At 41.2% G+C, this 19,313-nt stretch overlaps 1 protein-coding gene across 2 annotated transcripts in view; it reads left to right on the forward strand.

The window, feature by feature from the left end:
* grm8a (glutamate receptor, metabotropic 8a) overlaps positions 1 to 4,030 on the forward strand; it is a 132,275-nt gene extending 128,245 nt beyond the window's left edge. Inside the window, exons 10-12 of one of the 2 annotated variants that reach the window (XM_084573554.1) lie at positions 1,404 to 1,544; positions 1,681 to 1,786; positions 3,222 to 4,030. In XM_084573554.1, coding sequence (XP_084429680.1) covers positions 1,404 to 1,544; positions 1,681 to 1,786; positions 3,222 to 3,271 — 297 coding nt within the window. In that variant the 3' untranslated portion in view covers positions 3,272 to 4,030. Of the gene's footprint in view, positions 1 to 1,403; positions 1,545 to 1,680; positions 1,791 to 3,221 lie in introns of both variants that reach the window. The other variant, XM_084573555.1, reaches the window with a different exon arrangement.
* Positions 4,031 to 19,313: the final 15,283 nt, after the last annotated feature.

Below are 19,313 nucleotides of genomic sequence, written 5' to 3' on the forward strand. Positions count from 1 at the left end.
TTGGTACCTGCTCACTCGTCAGTACAACCCACTGAATTTCATTAACATTCGTGGCCTCTTGGTGCCGTAGCGCTGCTTGTCTCGTCATGTGTGTACGCCTCTTTGTTGTTGAAGATATCTCTGTGGTTTTTAGATCCTGGCTGTGTGTCAGTGCAGCTTTACTTTCTCACTGCTCTCCCTCCTGCTTCTTGTCAAGCTGTAGTTACCAGCACTATCTCATTCAGTGCATCTGTGCACTTTTTGACAGTGTTGGCTACTGTGGTTTCACTCTCTCTTTCTCACTCCATCAGTATCTCCTCGAGTCACATTCTTCTTCTCACTTGCCGCATCCCTAAACATCAATTTTGGTGTCATGTTTTGTCCCTCCCTCCCTCCCTCCCTTCTCTTTGGATGACTCTATTATTTTTCTTTCACGGTTTTCTCCTTCCATTTCTGCCATACTTTCCCATTACCCTCCTTCCTCTTCTTAATATGCTGTATACTGCAGACAGTGCTGGTCTGATAAGCCCCGTGAGAGCTTGTCAGCTGTGTCAGGGGTGTGGGTGAAGCCTGTCATTACATCTGGCCTCCTCCAAACTACTCTCTGAAACTCACTGAGGACCTGAGGACTCGGTCCACTGCAGAGTCTGTGTTTGTGTGAATGTCTGCCTGACTGTTTCATTATAACTGTGCTTCAGCTTACTTGGCAGTATCGTTAGGATTTAATAGAATAGTCAAATTTAGTTGGGTGCGAATAACAGTTTTGGCTGTCTGCCACCAGCACTTGTCATCATATCTGTCTTTCTGTCCACTGTACCCTTTCACTAGTACCTGCCAGAGTTCACTCTGGATGACAATATCTGTCTGGCTGTCTGCTTGGCAATGCAACTTCAGCCACTCACCTGAATAAATACACACGGTTCTTAGAAGGGAACTGTAGTTGCACAACAGCTCAACCTGAAAAATAAAGTTTTGTTTCTCTAACACTTCACCCAAACCAAACTTTATCCAAACTCGTCAGGAAAACTCATCACAAAGTCAATCTAGTGTAATTTCAGTCTGCATAATTTTACCTGCTGCCAGAAGCAACGCTAATCTGGTGTTTACTAGAAAAAACTCAAAGAGTCTTACACAAGGAGATGAGCTCTACAGCACACGACCAATTAAGCGACTTCATTGGTGCCATTATTTCATATTGCGGTTTGATCTTCCTGCCTGTGTGTCACCGTAGCTGTCACTACACAAATTTCCGGCTAATCCCACCGGCGAAAGAGGATCCTTTACATCCTATTATCCCCTACATCTTATCTGAAGTGGGGAGCTTCTTCAGACGCATTCTGCAGCCTGACAATTAAGTATGTCGTCTTGAAATATGATGAATGACTCTCTCTCTCTATGTATATTTCTCTTTGTTTTCTTTTTAGATGTACATCCAAACTACCACTCTGACCATTTCTCTCAGCCTGTCTGCCTCTGTGTCTCTGGGGATGCTCTACATGCCTAAGGTCTACATCATCCTCTTCCACCCCGAGCAGAACGTACCCAAACGAAAACGCAGCTTCAAGGTGAGGTGGACTTGACTTTGTGCTGCTTGTATTTCTTTATCTTACAAATCCCTTTGACAGTTTGGCCTACGTTTAAAACAATTTAGTCTTAAACCAAAGAAATAAAACCTAACTTCAGCTGACTTATACCTTCCAGGCAATCGTGACAGCAGCCGCCATGTCTGGAAAACTGACCCAGAAGGGAGGGGACCGGCCAAACGGAGAGGTTAAAACTGAACTATGTGAGAGCATGGAGACCAACAGTGAGTAAGAGAACACTGAAGTTTTATAATTATACATATAAAACCGATTCATCAGTTATATTACACAGTTTTAACTGCATCACACGATCTTTAATAAGCATTTTCATTATAAAGTTGCACCACCAAGCTGTGATACATGCAGAGGGCTCAAAAATGATATCGAGGTGTCATAGCAGGAACATGAATCTATTTTTTGTTAAGAATAGGTTTAAAAAAAATCAATATATAGCTCAATTTAATTAAAAAACATACCAACCAGTACAACAAAATAACATTGTATTATGTATTTAATACACATGAACAACAATACGCCTTAGAGTTAGAAATATGAGTGAATGGAAATGTCTACGATGCACTCTAACAACAGTTCATGTGAGATTATTTAGATGCAATCAAATCATTTACTAACCACACAGCATGTGATTAATACACTTATATATGTTTTAACTGCATGCTGTGACCGAGTAGTCCCAGTCAAACTAACTAAATATGTTCCTGTGTATACATTGTGCTTGGCTACTGTTTGTATTCATCATCTTTTGCTTTTCTTTAATTTGAAAAAAAAAATTAATTTCACGCTTGACGTTTTGTTTTGCACGGCGACACCGCTGCAATAGTGACAGTTTTTAAACAGCACGGTGTGAAGCGCTGTAACAGCCACTTCTGAGCTCTATTTTGTGTCAAACCGGTTCCTCCTATGTCAGCAGTCTGCAGACGAGCGTGTGTGACGGGAGTGTGTGTGCGAATCTGCATGTGGTTACACGTGTTTTTTTGCATGAGTCCATATCAATCCATAAATGTAAATGGATTTTTGTGTCCGTTGTCGCACCTGTCAATCTCTCAGCGGTTGCGTGTGTGTGTCTCCGTCTGTAATCACATGACCGTATTTTACAGTCTAACAATGCTTAACCAGTCTGTGCAATAACACTGCGTGCTTCAGTCCTGCAAGGGCAAACTGGAGTTCTCTGTCAACATTTTATAAGCATCAGTGAAGGAAACAGTTCATAGTTCAGTTATTTAACAAAGGCCGCAATTTAATTTAGACACGTTACGAGGCAAGTTTAAGAGTCTGTGGTATTTTTTAGTGTTTATTATCCTGTTATAGCAGCAGTGTGAGACACAAAGACGAAATGAAATCCTCCTAACGGTGGTGCAGTCAGAGGCCTGCAGTGCTGCACGAACATTGACATTTACCATGTAATGCTCGAGGGGACACAAGACATCATGGGTTTGATCGAAAGCACCCCCAACTCAGGTGGACTGTGGACGCTACGTGACTGTCTCTGCCTGTATCTTTTCTCAACTGCTCTTTCCTCTTTGTCTCTTTTCCCTTCCATTTTTTATCTTTTTTCTTTCTTTTCATCCTCAACTTTATATTTCACCCCTGCACACTTTTCTTTCTTCTTCCTATTTCGCCCTTCCCGTCCTCACGCAGCTTCATCAACTAAGACGACATATGTCAGCTACAGTAATCATGCCATCTGAAGGGACCAAAGAAGGAGGGGATTGGACAGGAGAAAGGGGGCGTGTCGCGGGGCGGGGCCGAGTGAAAGAAAGAGCCGTCATTCGAAGCTGATTGGCTGAAGAACTGGCGGAGGGGACAGAGCGCCAAATGGAATCCAAGCATGAGACATTTTGTATTGTTCCCCATCAAACCACAGAGGTGGGACCACATAAACAGCCAGTCGGTGTGCCTGCTTTCCTGCTGCTCACAGCTCATTGGTCCTACCATGAACTTACCTGTTTAAAAAAAAAAAAGAAAAAAAAGAAACAACATGAAAAAAAAATGACATACCATAGGACACTGTGGTGGACAGAGTAACTATTAAAACCTACAAAAAAATATAAAAAAAAAAAAAAGAAATATTAAACAAAAAAACTCCGAAACCGTGTAGACATTATATCTAAAAGGGCAAAAGTGGGGCTGAAAAAGAGATTTAACAGATTACATTTTAAAAGATATTGAAAAAGAGAACTGTAAGAGAAAATCTATGAGACTCAAACATGTTTGTTGTTATTCTCTACTTGTAAGTATTTTTGTGGTCGTGACGATTTTTTCATTCTTGTCTCACCGTTGTCTGATGGATCGCCCTTGCATAATGAGATGAGTGTGTTTCCTCCTGCTGTCTTGGCTAACCGGGTTGTAGCCTTGGGTCGTGAACCTGTAAAATGCCATGGTTGAAGCATGCCAGTTTTTATACAAAAAGGAGATTTATTTATAATAAAGGAATGTTTTGCAAATGTGTAGAGTTGTTGTCATGCTTTTGGAAAACGTGGGTGACCTGTTGAGCAATTTGCAGGTATTGAAAACTGCAGGCGCAACTACAGTTTGACCATGAACAATTTATGTTAGCATAACTGAAGAAAAAAAATAACAATTCAGGAAGCGGCCATCTTTTCATTTTATGGTAAAATTTGAGTCCAATTTGTTCTGTTTGTTACATTTCTTTCAAAATGCTGTTAAGCCTCCTTTGCGTCATTGTGCAAGCCTGTCTCAGCGTTGATGGGAGAGAAAAGAGAGAGGGAAAGCTGACAGAGCAAAGTGGACAAAATTCCCCTCTCTGTACGCCTGCAACAACCATTTAGATGTCCAACCTTCAAAAATACGCGAGGACTAGCAAAGAAACCGTCAGCTGCATCAGTGAATCCATTCTTGTTGGAGAGGTACGATCGATGACGCTGAAGGTTAAGTGGAAGGAAAAATCGCACATTTTGCAGGACGACGGTGAGCACTACACATAAATGTCACAAGGAAAGGTGTGAAATTCTCTTGAGTGTGTGCAATTTCTTGTGAATTTGTTATTATTTTATCCTTTTCATAGCGCTGTTTCTTCCGAATGCTATAGAATTCTCCAGCGTTGATGTGTAAACAAAACAGTAAAGGTAGCCCTGACAGAAAAGGCCTTGTTCTACAAGCGTCAAGTGCAATTTCTGCAGCTTGCATCTTGTGTTCTTTTTGCTTTTTGCTAAATGTCAGACGTAGTTGAACAAAGCACAGAACTCCTACTAGCTTATTGCTCAGCGAAGATTTACAGCGACCCTATGCCCGGTGGAACTTGGCACAAACTCTACAAATATTTTTTAGAGCTGCATTTACTTTTTAGTTGTAGCACAACTGTTTTTGATGTTCATCCAAAGCCTCAAACGTTGAACTACAGGTGGAGCTACAGGTTGTATTACAATAAAGGAATTGCTATTAGGGTTCAGCTTCTGGAGACCATGAATAAAATGTAATCCATTAAATAGTTACCAAAGTGGTGAACAGACCAACAGAGCCACCCTAGAGTTGCACCACTAATATGACTTGTTGTATATATGCAATTCATTTTTTGTTATTAATTTTGTTAATTATACATATAAAAGTCCAACCTTGGTTGTTTAGCCAGTTATTTAAACAACAAATCCCTCTGCTCTTGCTATCATAGCAACTCTCTGTAGTTTCTAGAGTTTTTACATCACTCGTCGAATGTCTCTCTGGGAATTGTAAGACGTTCAAATTCTAAGCAGATGTCAATAACTCCTCCTGATAGGCGCAACTGTCGAGGGATCTCGGGCTGCATCATTTGACACTTGTTTGTCATCGCACATGCTAATCTGTCTGAGAGCCATCCAGTGTTTCCCGAAAGAAACCAGATGGTGGATGTTTTGACCCTGTCGTCGCTTTGTCAGTGAGTGATGCGGCTGCTTTGTGTACAGGATGGATTTTTGAGTGATTAATTAGCAGATAGTCAGACCTATCTCCACAGCACTCTGTCAGTGCTGTAGAGTAGTCTGGTTGCGTTATTATCGTTCTGGGTTTTGGGGGAAAAATGCTGTGGCTTGTGCATTCCTTGAAACTAATCACAGTTGTTTTGGGCAGTGGAGGAGGGGGGACTGTTGAGAGCATGGAGAGACAAGCACGTTTATTTAAATTGCTGAAGCCGTGCAAAAGAAAAATAAACAACAACTTTTACTGATAAAAAAGACATAAATAAGTTGTCAGTGTCCTGGAGGTGAAGCGTACTTTTTACCCTGAAGGAGTTTACTGAACTCATTAAATCCACAGACGTTGCTCGCTGTATGTGGCTCCTGCAGAAATATGTTTGTACCAAGTAGAGCGGATTGATACAGTACATGAAGAATGTCCCCGGCACATGATGCTGCTAGACTAAGAAGATGCAGCAAATAAACTCTGACTGATGATGGGCCTGCAGGAAAATGGATCTTGCAAGAACGTCCCTGATAGACGGCAAACATCTCCTTTGTAGCTCTCTGCAAGCATTCACTTGCAATTACCGAGGTCTGACTTATTGCAAGATCAAAAGCTTTGTCAGAACTTTTTCAAGGTGTAGCTTTGTAGCTTGGAGTTGTTGACTACGGCAACACGCGGGCTGGGGTAACGGGAGGAGAATGTGGCGTGAAACATGTGCCCGATGGCAGGCTTGCTCCCAACTGTGTACATCTGGTGAGTCATACTAATTAGCAGGGAACCAGACTGACAAAAATGTCAAAGCACTAATATTCAGGCAACCATGCAAAATAATAATAATTTAGGAATACTTTGTGACAACCTGGACAATAGAGTCTGGTGAAGGTGCTGCCTGATGTGACATTTTCAGCGGTCTAAACTCTCCAGTGATCCGATTTAATTTGAAGAAGTGACTGAAGCGGGTGCCCCACTCGTGTTTTATAACATGCAAATAATCTTATCTCTATGCAAATTTTAGAGTAGACATAAGTGAGACTTCTGGATGTTTTGGTGCTTTAGATGTGAGTACCTGCCTCCAGAGCCCACACTGTGAAGCACCGCTTGCCACAGGTGCAAGACGGCAAACAGAGCCGCCCATAGAGTGTGTGAGCACTGTGCAGAGAACGTGCAGGTTAATTATGGTGATGGGTTTTATAAATATAAGATTAAGAAAGGTAAGTATTTCTAAAAAAAACTGATTTGATATTTAAATTAACTGTACTAACAGACACAATGAACCATGCATAAATTGAGTGTACAGTCGTGAGTTTAAAGCATAGACTGTATAAAGATGGACGGTGGAACGCTTTGTTTGCACTTGAGTTTAATCTTATTAAAATATGTTCTCAAAACGTGTAGTTTTTATGAATACAACAAAATTAAATGACCTTTATATTTTAATGAATCAAGCACAATTTTATGACTGATAATTCAAGACATGATGGAACACACGGAGAATGAAATGTGGCCTTTTTTCTTCCATTGACCATGGCTTTGTATGATGGGCTTTTTAAAGGTGACCTGATTAGGCATTGTTCCAGTGGGACCTTGTTAAGTAAAAGAGCACCTAATGACCTTTCTTCCTTGGAGAAAGCAGTGACTCACTGCTCAGTCTGTAATTCTGAACAAAGAATTTAACAAGCCAGAGGAGGAAAACACAAACGGTTTCTATAATTTAATTCATAAAAAGGTTCTCATAATTCTTTTTCCTTCACATTTTTGCTTTGTTATAATTTTCATACACTATTCACTTTTAGTTCCGCTTCAACTCTGCTGTAGGCAGCACACAAAATGCTTTCCAGCAGAGACAATAATCCATGTTGTCTCAAGCCCACTAATTCAATTACAAATCTCAGACTGCTACCAGTGTGGCCAGTGGAACAGAAAACAGTGGGTGGCTGAAGAAAACTGCTATCTTTGCAGAATCGCACCTCTTCACACTCCAAAATGAGCGCGTTTAAGCGTGTGTGTTGTTTGTCTCTGTGTATGGAGGATTGAAGCCTCAGTGCATCAGCTTGCGGCTGTTACCATGGTATCCAGACCAGATGGAAGAGTCACTCAGAGGGTCCCGATCTGACTTGTATTTATCAAGCATCTCAGAATTACTGTTTGGAAGCCCACTGACAGTTAAACTGGGACTGGCATACTTAAGACTACCACAGAATTATTTAGTAAGATTTCTGCTGGCAGTCCCACTAAGCCATTGGCTCTTTTAACGTTATCCAAAAAAGGTTCAAAAAAGGGCAACTGGACTTGTAGATTTTTAGAGAAGACGTTTCACCACTCATCCGAGTAGCTTCTTCAGTTCTCGGGGACTGGTGGGAAGTCAGAGGTTTAAATAGGAACTCCTCCTGAAAAAACTTGCTTGTTATGCTAATAACCAGAAACTGGTGCAGCTCTTTTCCATTGACGACTGGGTACTTATCTGTTGTTGAGGGGGGACTGTTTTTGTCCCTGTCCTCTTCCCTATGAATGGTTCTCTAATGACTCTTGTCCGTCTGAGGCTCCAGTGTCAAGGTGTGAATGAGATTGAAACTTCTTGGGGACAGAAGTTAAAACTGTATTGTAAATAGATGGCAGATTAAATCTCAGTCCACCTCCTCTGTTTAGTGCAGGTTTTTCCAGTCTGACATGGATGGCTTCCTTTACTCCTCTTTCAAACCATCGGTCTTCTCTGGCTAAGATTTGGACGTTGCTATCTTCAAAGGAGTGTCCTTTGTCCTTCAGGTGTAGGTGGACCGCTGAATCATTTCCTGATGAGCTGGCTCTCCTGTGCTGGTACATGCGTTTATGGATGGGTTGTTTAGTTTCCCCAATGTATAAGTCTGTACACTCCTCACTGCACTGAACAGCGTACACCACATTACTCTGTTTCTGCCTGGGTGTTTTGTCTTTTGGGTGGACCAGTCTTTGCCTAAGTGTGTTTCCTGGTTTGAAATAAACTGGAATACGGTGATTTCTGAAAAATTCTCCTGAGTTTCTCGGACACTCCAGCCACGTAGGGGATGATGATGTTTTTCCTTTTGTTGCTCTCCTCCTCTCCGTCCTTTTTGGGGTATCTTTTTGAGCCTTTTGCAAAGGCCCAGTTGGGATATCCACATGTCTTAAGTGCCCGTTTAATGTGTTTTTGCTCCTTCTCCTTGCCATCCAGTCTTGTGGGTACAGTCTGTGCTCTGTGCTGGAGCGTTCTAATGACCACTAGTTTGTGTTCCAGGGGGTGATGGGAATCAAATAATAAGTGCTGATCAGTGTGGGTGGGTTTTCTATACACTTCAATGTTGAGGCTTCGGTCTTCTTCCACATGCACCAGACAGTCCAGGAAAGCCAGACTACCTCCGCTGATGTCCTCCCGAGTGATATACCATGACCTGGATGACTGAGAAACCTTCACAGTCTTTTAACATTGATTGGCATTACCATTTCATGACACACAAAATAGTGGTAGTAGTCTTGCCTCAGCAGTTCTGGTATGTCATCAATATAACCAAAACATAGAAGGTAAAGTTTGATGTCAGAAAAACTAAAATGTAAATTAAATAAATTGATACTGTGTTGATCCCACAAGGGGAAATTATCTCTATGCATTTTGACCCATCCAGTCGTTCACACAGTAGTGTATACAGTCAGAGCAGTGGGCTGCAGCCTCTCAGGATTGCGCCCGGTGAGCAATTTGGGGGTTAGATGCTTGCTCAGGGCACCTCAGCAATGAACATGGCGGGAGGTGAACCTGGGACCCCTCAGTCACAAGCTGCACCTCTAACCACTATGGCCTCCGCCGTTTCTGAAAAGGTCGGCAAACATATCACAAACTTTCGAGGCTGTGAATAGTTCACTACTGGAGATGGTAAATACAACCAAACCCAAGGCACCAAATGATCCATAAAGAACATTTGTAAGGGTAGATAAAGAAATATTATAGTTTATGTATGGTAGTGTAGAGATAGTTGTAGTATTATGAGTTCTGTAGTACAATACAGTTAGTCGGATGTGCTACAGTAGAGAAACAAAGCTTCTCACACTTCAACTTACTTGTTACTTGTTTTTGGAAAAGCTGAGAGGGACTCCTCTCTCAAACCACTTTAAATGCAAATTAGCATCACTTCACTATTAACCCAACACAACGTGTTCGCACAAATTCAAAGCTTAACAGGCCTGCAGTTCTTAGTTACAGTCGGTAAATTAGGATTGGACAGGTTAGTGGTCGGGGACAGGAAGTAACACTGACCCGCTTTTATCTGCCCGACTGGACTCTCAGGATGATCAGTATTTGGGTTTGACAGCATTTCTCTCCCTTCGTCTCCTCATTTAATAGCTGGGGCCCTTACAGATTTACAGTGTGACTCTCCTCTACATCCTAAACCTTGAACAACAAATAACCATGTCATCCTGGGGTTTAGAGGAATATTGTTTCTACATTAAATGTCTTTATTTATTCAGGTATGTTTTTACTTAATTTGGCCCGAGAAGAAGGGTATTTCTTTATCTCTTATATTTGTTTTCTCATTGCTAATAAGATTTACTGGAACTAGAGAGTCAAAATTAGATTTTCCACAGAATGACAATTCAAATTTTTCATTTCCAGCTCAGTAATATATTTAGTACAACACCGTGTGGGTATCTGTGTGTGCATACAGGTATGCACATTGATCTGAGTTATTGGCAGACGTAGAAACAAGTTTAATTTCAAAGCTTCCAGGTTCTTCTGCTGCAAACGCAAACTTTCTCTTCGCTGCTCAGCCCACACTGGTATCACAGTCATATACACACGGACAGACTTATCTACATAAATGTGTTTGTAGATATTTTTTTTTATCATTCTGTCCCTGAACAACGGCAGCGCTGAGACATGACATATTCAGGAACATCTGCACATACGCAAACACAGATTCCAAATTAAACAGAGAATAATTGGATATGCATTGTTCATCTTTGCCAATATCAGACTCTCTGCCTTTTATATTTCTAGTGCCCCATCTATTTCATAGTTCTCAATTTTCGCAGGTTGTCTTTTGGGACGCCAAAATGTATCAGTAGCCCCGTGGCAGTGTTGTGCTCGTTTCCAGTTATGAACATGTGCACAATTGTTTTTGTCAGTCCTCTGTGCATGCGCATAAACACACTCCGGTGAGGAAGCGGGACACCTGGGAGAGACGCCAACGACAGAAATGTCTCACCTGTCAATCAAGCGCTCCCCACACTGCTGTGGCGAGGAAGAGGAGGATGAAGAGAAATCTGAAACGCTTCCATCCTCTTAATGAGGAAGGCCTCCATTTGGGACTTAAGAGTGCTTAAGGAACGGAACAATGATTTGAGAGAGAAAACAAAGAAAGAAAAACAGTGAAAAACAGCATTTCTGTGTTTAAGGTTTCTCAGGCAGCATGCGAAACCTCCCAGCCGAGACTTTATCGTAATTAGCTCTGTCAGATGGCCTGTGCCAGGGGAAGCTATTACCTTAAATAGACTCACCAGTGATACGGACCCTGGTTCTTACAGATGTTTGCATGCCTGTTGAAGATACAGCTGGCTGGTGCCGGTATGGGCGCTGTTCCAGTTTTGTGAGTCTGCTTACTGATGCAGAATTGTAGATAAATTGGGAGTTCTCAATGAAACCAAACCTTGAACATGGCCTCACATGTTACACATGCTCCATTAAATGAAAATGTATATATATAAACACTCAAAGAAATATTTGCACAGCACACAGGAGATTGTTTGCAGAGGAACGACCAGTAAGTTCTGCAAAGATTTTAGCAGTGACTGGAACAAACTTATTTTTATACCCTAGAATAAGATGAAATGAGATCAGTCTGGTGTTGGTGAGTGTGACTGATAAAATTGGTGTGCGTGTGTCCCTGCTGGAACACAGCTATTTAGTATTGTTTTCCTTGGTGTCCTGTGGAATCTGTGTTAGTGGGGGCTTTTGGGTCCTATGGATTGAGGGGAGGGGCCTCTGTGGATCAGGCTTGTTCCAGTGCATCCCAAAGATCCTTGATCAGTTGGGAACTGGTCAATTTGGAGGCCAGGTCAACACCTTGTGCTGTTCTTCATGTTTTTGTGTGCATGATCCTTGCCGGCAATGGCTACTGCCATCAAGGAGTGTCAAAATTAAAGGCATGGCCACCTTCAGTGACAGTTATTTGTCCTCATAGGTCGCTTGCAGCCAGCTTGTGATTGTGATTTTTTTCGAATCCACCCAAAGTCAGGTGGAATCAGCCTCTGGCAAGATGGCTATAGCTGGTGCTACCCACATTAAATTTCAAAACCGCTCTTTAGGAATCCTATGGATGAGGTCATGATAAACTCCTCCACTGTGACTTGAAACTGTGTTTATGATTCTGTTTGGTTGACACCTTCAGTATTTAATGTGGAGATCTACAAGAATGAAGCAGACTAGCAGCTGTATTTCTTTGCAGAGAGAAAAATACAGACCAAATTCCCTCTGAGCCTGGGTACGTAAAGCATTTATTTTCAGGTATTGCTCCAGTCTTGCCACGTACTATATTGTCCAATTATATTTTTGAAATAGGGGGAGAAAAAAAAGCATGTGTAACGTGATTTTACAGTACAACGATTCAGCTCCCAGTCAGAATACATCCATCCAGCGAGGTGGTGCCTTCTACACAAAGATGAAAGACCTGCGAATGAGTAATGTGGCTAATAGAGGAGCAGGAGATAACACTATAATCCCATGTCCTTCCCTTTCGGTATCGTAACAGGACATCTGTCGCTGAGGGGCAGATTATCTGCGCGACTCTGAGGTCACATGTTGACAAGATTATGAGGTGCAAGGGTGACGAGTCTGCAGCTAACACCTATGGAAGCAGCTGCTGAGTTGACTCACAGCTGTTAATAGCCACTGTGCTGCCAGCATGGTGTTAGCATCTGGCATATGGCTTGGTAGAAGATAGCTACCCTAAATCTTGTGAAGAGAAGCAGAGGAAAGGGGGACTCTATTTTCAGAAATGGGAGAGGAAGGCGAGATGGGAGTTGTTTTTGAGAAAGGCATAACTGGAAAGAGGATAAAAGGTAGAGACTGGCATGATTACACGTGGAAGGGGTTTTAGTCTACAGCGATACATACATACATATATATATATATATATATATATATATATATATATATATTCTAAAACCATACATCTGCTACTTTGACCTACCTCTACTTAAAGCAGTCTGCATGTGGATTAATGCTCCCTGAAAGAGCTTGAAAATGAGGTGAGAGTACAGGAAAACTAGAGGAGAGGAAAGAACTCCTCCTGTTTTTTAGCTCGCTACATGGCCTCTGATTAGAGCTTGCTACATGTGGTTAACATCTGCTGTAGCATGTGGCTGTATAAATATTAGCTGGGAAACTAAGCTGTGAAGAGGGAACTGGAAAGGAGGAGCAGGTGTTTTTAGAGCTTAGTTCTGTTTCAGGCATTAACACCCGTGCATACAGTTTGAAAGTGTACACCGCTTGCGGCTTTAGCGCGTTATATCATTTATTATAATCTTGATGAAGCACCGCCTATTCCTGTACTTAGCCTTAACCTCTAAAGGTATAGACGCACCAAACCAACATCAAAGAGTTACTGGTGACGAAAAACATTTCTGCATGAAAATGTATCAACACATCAGCGGATTTTTATGCAAATGACCCAATATTAAATATCTGCGAGGTGCAAAAGTAAGTGCACTTCTAGGATTACACGTTAATGTCAAGGCCAAATTATAGTCTGTCTGTTCAAAAAAGTTTCCAATCAATGTAATGAGACTCAGGTGTTGTTCAGTTCGAAATGTATTGTTTTGCAATGGCCAAGTCAAAGTGTTGTCCTTTGAGCTTTATTTAATTTCCATTCTTTGCGTCTGTTTCTCTTCCCATTCGTTGGTTTGCTAAGCTGAACAACCAGTAATATCTGAACTGACTGACTGGTCCACAGGGGTCCGACTACTGCCACACTAAAACCTAGAAACTAGAGTGACCAAAACTAGAGCCACAGGTGCTCCCCAATGGCTTGGTGTGTCACAGGCCTAAAGTTTAAAATGTGTCGCCATGACATGTGGAATGTCCCTCAAGACATATGCTGGCCAGGGTCTAATTTACTCCGCCAGGGTCTTATGGCGCATTTTTGCGCGTTTCAAACTATGTTGTGCTTGCATTGGGTTATTGCCTATTGCTCCCGAAAGCATCCTCCAGACCCTTCACACACACCTGATCACCTGCTCTGTACTGAAATTAACCTGACGGACTAAACGGTTCGGAAAATCCACGTAGTGCGTGAAGCTATTTGTATTGTTCAACACAGCTGTAACCGCAGCAATTTAATACCCAGTGTTTGTGCTCTTGATTTTTTAGACCACGGAGATTTACAATTGTTTAAAGAGAGATGGTCAGAACCGAGAGGAAGACTCCAGACGTAATGTGAGCTAGCTTAACTTTAAAAGCGCTAGCTAGCAAAGTTAGATTGAAAGTCAACACTTCTTCTGTGGGTCTTTACATTTACATCTGGAATTAATGTACTGTCTTGTCAATTATGACATAAAAAGGAGCATCCCATATCATGAGAAGCAATGCTGCTCTGTACTCCATTGCCAAGCTATTACTGCTACTACATGACACTTTTCTTTGGCTTGATTATGTAAGCACGGTGAGTTTGGGGACCTGTCAACTGAAAATTGATGCTCTTTACAGTGTAGTCATGCTGCATGGATTGCATTTGCACTTGGCAGAGATCCTATCATGTTGTGGTCCCTTTGCATGCAGGTGCACTTTAAATTCACACGTATTTTCACTTATCTGGATACGTATCACATGGTAGTACCAGGTGTACATCGGGTATGATGGACAGATAGATTAGTATACTATTAAATATGCAGCCATCACTGACTGAGCGTGGGGGACACCTGTGAGCATCTGCTGGGACAGGGATGACTCATATCTGGGTGCTATAAAAAGCTGCATCTCACTAACACATCAGATCTGGTGTTTAATACAAAGAAAAAACACCCCCTCAAATCAATTTTCAGTGTGGCCCAGATGGGTTTTGTAGCTTTTGGGGGGAAAAAAAAAACACAGAGGATGAAATCCGACAGACAAAGTAAATGTAACTTACATTACTGTAAACTCCCTGGCGATGGCACAAAACTGATAATAGCAAAGTGCGTCAGAGAGGATAAGGAGATATGAGGAACGATTTATTGACAAGTGTGTGTGCTGACTCCATGTCTCTATGAGTCAGACGAGAGAGAGAGAGAGAGAGAGACAAACTCCTTTTTCCTCCATTTTCTTGACAAACGGAATTAATTTCAAATCACACATATGTCTCGCTGATGAACATAATTTCTTTTCAGACTGCACTTTGCCAGCGAGAGCCTTGACGATAGAAATGAAGCTGACACCCTGTCTTGTCCTCTATTGTACTTGGGAGTGCAGCACACACAAGTTTTTGTCAGGGATTTGTCACAGTCCTTTGTCTCAGACAATGGGTGTCTTTGCTGTTGTTACTGCTGCTGACCTTACAGTTTTGAGAAATTGAACCATAGTGGTAGAGGAGTGAGGAGAAGAAGTAAAGGAGACAGAGAGAGAGAGTTGGCCAGGGTGTTATCAGGCGAAAGACTGTCATATTGATAATTTGTCAGGATGTGTAGAAAGAGCTTGAAGACATTTGTTTGGACTATATTACCTTAAGTACTGACACTTGTAGGCTGCTAGTTTCTTTAAACAGCCATCCATTTGTCAGTGTGTCCATCCATCCATCCAATCATTGTGTATATTGTTTAAACAATTCACCACTTTGCTCTAGATTAGAACATCTCATCGACAACAACAAGATACTTGTTGGTCCCGTGAACTTTTATCTTGCATCTCCACGCGGGTCAGCGTTTTGACTTATTTAATATCTTGAACATTTCAAGAGCAGCATTATCTCATCTAAATGTTATCTGGTCCTGTATTTATTGGGCAAAAACCTGCAAAAGCATTAGCATGCCAACATTAAAAAGTTTAAAAACAATCAAGTTTTAGCAGCATTTCAGAGAACTATCTGAAAACTTCTCACATCACCAGATATTCTGCGTAAAAAATCAATAGTGATTGTCAACAAGGCTGGGATAGGTGTGACCAAGCCTCCTGAAATCTGAGCCTGGCCTTTAAGAGCTCTGTGATCAATGGTGAAATTCAATAGTACGTTTTCATTGGAGACTGTTAATCCATAGTCTGCATGCTGCTTCTAAAACTTTTCCACCCGACCACTGTGAAATTCTTCGGGAAACCTGGAATTCTTTTGGGTATAGAAATAGTCCAAATCAAAGACACTGAATATTAACACAAAACACAGAAACCGCTTCATTGCAAAAAAAAAATAAATAAAAATGTCGTTACTGGCCTTTAAAAGTGCATTGACAACTGAGCCCATTAGTTTGTTTCATTTCTCTACCCATAAAAAGTTTTACAGAAACGACGAGCAAAACTTTTTTTTCACCTCATCTCATCTGAAAAGAGCACAGAAATGAAAAAGAAGTGAAGTTGGCAAACACAAGTGATGCTGGATGAAAAGTTGAGCGACTGACTTAAATGCATCCGCTGCGTGCGGAGGAATATTAAACCAACTTGTCTTGGTGATAGGAAGTCTATTATATGTGAGGAAAGAGATCAAATAAGCTGTAGAAGGGAAGAGAGTGACAGAAGAGAAGGGTATCGTGTGCATAAATTATGTCTTTCAGTTGCTCCTTGGTTTCTCCACCATCCCGTCACTTACTAGAGCGAGATCGTTACTTCCTACTGGTATAGTGCATATAGTGAATTTCAGCTGGGTAGTTTTGTTCAAAATCCAACCTGGCAAGTTGGGCACTCAGCTTTTGTGTTCCAAACAATTACTGACTGCTAAATTAATCCATACAAATGACTCCCATCCAATAATGGTATAATGAAAATCAACACGTAATCACACAAATTCCAATAAACATACAAACCTTTGACGCTGAACATTGGTTGATTAAAAAGAGCAAAATGAGAAAGAGCTCATCTTCTGAAGGGAGTTTCAGCAAAGAGATGCGGCCGTGTTGAGCAGATTTCCAGTTTGGCAGTCAAACTCCTGTTACCCACGAGTGTGCCTTTGCGGCATGATCCGCAGGATTTAAAAGAAATGCACGTTTGGTGCCAAAATCAGTTCACTTGGCCGCGATTTCTGTACAAACATATTAAAATAAAAATCCACACACAGGTTGAGAGTAGGGTGGAACCCTGCTGAGTGTAAAACAATTGCTCTCAGCTTGTGTCTCGGATCTTGAAGGAAGGATGGAGGATGCTGTAATGTTTGAAGATTAACTACTACTGTGACTGCTTATGACGAGGACATGAGAATAAAAGCACAATAGGCATCATTTATGGGGGAGGTGAATGGACCTTTTGTTGTTAAACCTTTCAATACAACCAATTCCAAATAATTATGGGTCATTCAAGCCCATTGTTGGCACAACGCTGGAGTAAAATCTAATTCGTCCTCTGATGAGAAAATCTGAGCATTGGATTATAAATCTTTGTGAAAGTTTTTAATCCTCTCAATAAGAACAGTTCTTAAACTTTTGAACTTGTGTTATATTAACACTTGCATGCGTCATCAGCATCACACTCCATGTTATCTCAGCAAACGATAGGAATCTGCAAATGGTTGTAGCCGTCGCTAAGGCAAATAAAAGCAGTGAACCCAGAATAACTTTAAAGTTGAAGTCAGAGGATGAAAGTGCAGCGTCAACAAAAGAAAAAGGCCTCTTTGACTCATGCATTGTTGCACTCACCATTATTTGCTCTACATTATGGAGCTGCATGTATTCAACACAAAAGAGAAGGAATTTGTTATAGCTTGCAGATTGAGTTTATCTCAATAATCCATGCACCACTGTAGCAAAGCAGAGGTTTAACGTTTGACTTTTTACATATATCTGTGTGAAAGTCAACATAATGGCTGCCAATTGTGGAAATTGATTTGAGCTGGTCATAACAAACTGGGGCAGAGTTGTCTATAAAGGTGTAGTTAGTCCAATAAGTGTAGGAAAGTTGTATAAAATGGTCCATTTGTGCATGTGAAACATTATGTAGTGACCTTCTTGTGATATTCAGAGCTATTGATCTTAAAGCGGCTTTATGGAGGTTTAAGAGCACGCCCAGCCTTTTAAACTCCTGAGAGAAGGGAATAGTCACTGATAAAAGTGCTGCGTCTCTTTGTATTTCACAGCAATCAATTGGACTGTGTGGCTGCCCTCTCTCTGCAATGCACCGTGGTTGTTCATAGTCTGAGTTGAAAAGAACAGTGGTTGATTTTGCACAAACTTGCCCCATGATGCCGTGCAGCAAGGTTTTCCATTAGTGCGTTGCTCATGGAGTCCAAAGGGTTTGGGTCATTGTGGAATCTCGTGCGTCACATTCACACTTTTACACAATTATTCAGGGAGCGTTGTGACCTTCCATTATTCCTATGCAAGTTTCAAAACTCTTAACCACTAACACTTGAATTACCATTGGATTTAATCGTATTTAAGTCCTGAATATTTCTATAATGATGGAAGGTGTGACCTAAAGTGAGGCACCTTATATCACTTCTGGTAAAATGGGCTGATTTATTTATTTATTTTTTTACCGACACTGACAAAAATTTTAAAATGCCTTGCAGACAGACATGCTGGTAATATTGTCCGCATCTTCGCCGGCATCTTAAGCCACTTTTATTTTCCTACACACACCCATGAGGCGGGAGAATGGGTCAAAACGAGAAAGGAAATACCAAAAGCATTTTAGCCATCAGATGGGTTGCACCTTTAAAAGTCCCGGCCTATTATTGTAATGGGGTTTGATGGTGAAAAATGGATGCCCCTGTAGAATTGCCCATTGTGGTGCCACAATTTTATACGCATGACCCCCATTCTCTGCCCCCGCCATGTCAAGGCATTTCATCTAATGGTTGAAATGGCACTCCTCCACTCTCCTTTTCAGGGGAACCATTCAGAAAGTGCCAAAAGGCATCTCACTGCAGTCCAGGTGATTGCTCGTGTCATGCCGTGGCCGGTGGTTGTGTCGTTGAGTTGGCTGTTCAGTGTGTAAGTCTGCATACACGGGAACGCGAAAGGGTTGCTTCTGTTATGTTCATATGTATGTTTCTGCACATAAAGGGAACCGTGTTTACCCATAAAAAGATGCAGGCTGAAGTTTTATTATGTCCAGTATCCAGAACACTCAACAAAATGGACATCCATGGAAATGAATATAAAACAAAAAGCTCACCATTTAACAAAAGTGGGATAAGGAAATAGTGTCATGTTTGCACACTCAATTTGTAGCCTAGCATTGATCTAAACATGTAAAAAAATTGCACTGTACAATGTAAAACACATATTTAAGGTGGTGTCAGTTGCCAGACAACCATCTTATAGCAGCTATTGCTATTTCAACACTTTGATAAGGTAGGTGGATTTATGTTGCATTTAAACAGTGTCAAGCTAGCTGTGTATGCTAAGCTAAGCTAAGCTAACTTACCACTGGCTCCAGCTTTATATTTAAGGCACAGGCATGAAAGTGGTATTAATGATTTTGTTTAAATCAAGAAATCAAATACAGTTTATTTCTCAAAGTGTACTACTATGCCTTTAAAGACCTAAATGACATGCATCCACTTCTTAAAGGGAAAATATAAAGCACTGCAAGATAACAAGGCTGCCAAGAGATAAATGCCTATGCAAAACCTTTCAGACAAGACACACAAAGGATGAGCAACACTTTTTTTAATACTGCTTTAAATAAAATGATAGCAAAGAAATACATTTCTAAAA

The sequence above is a fragment of the Chelon labrosus genome, assembly GCF_963514085.1.
Source record: "Chelon labrosus genome assembly, chromosome: 23".
NCBI lineage: Eukaryota > Metazoa > Chordata > Actinopteri > Mugiliformes > Mugilidae > Chelon > Chelon labrosus.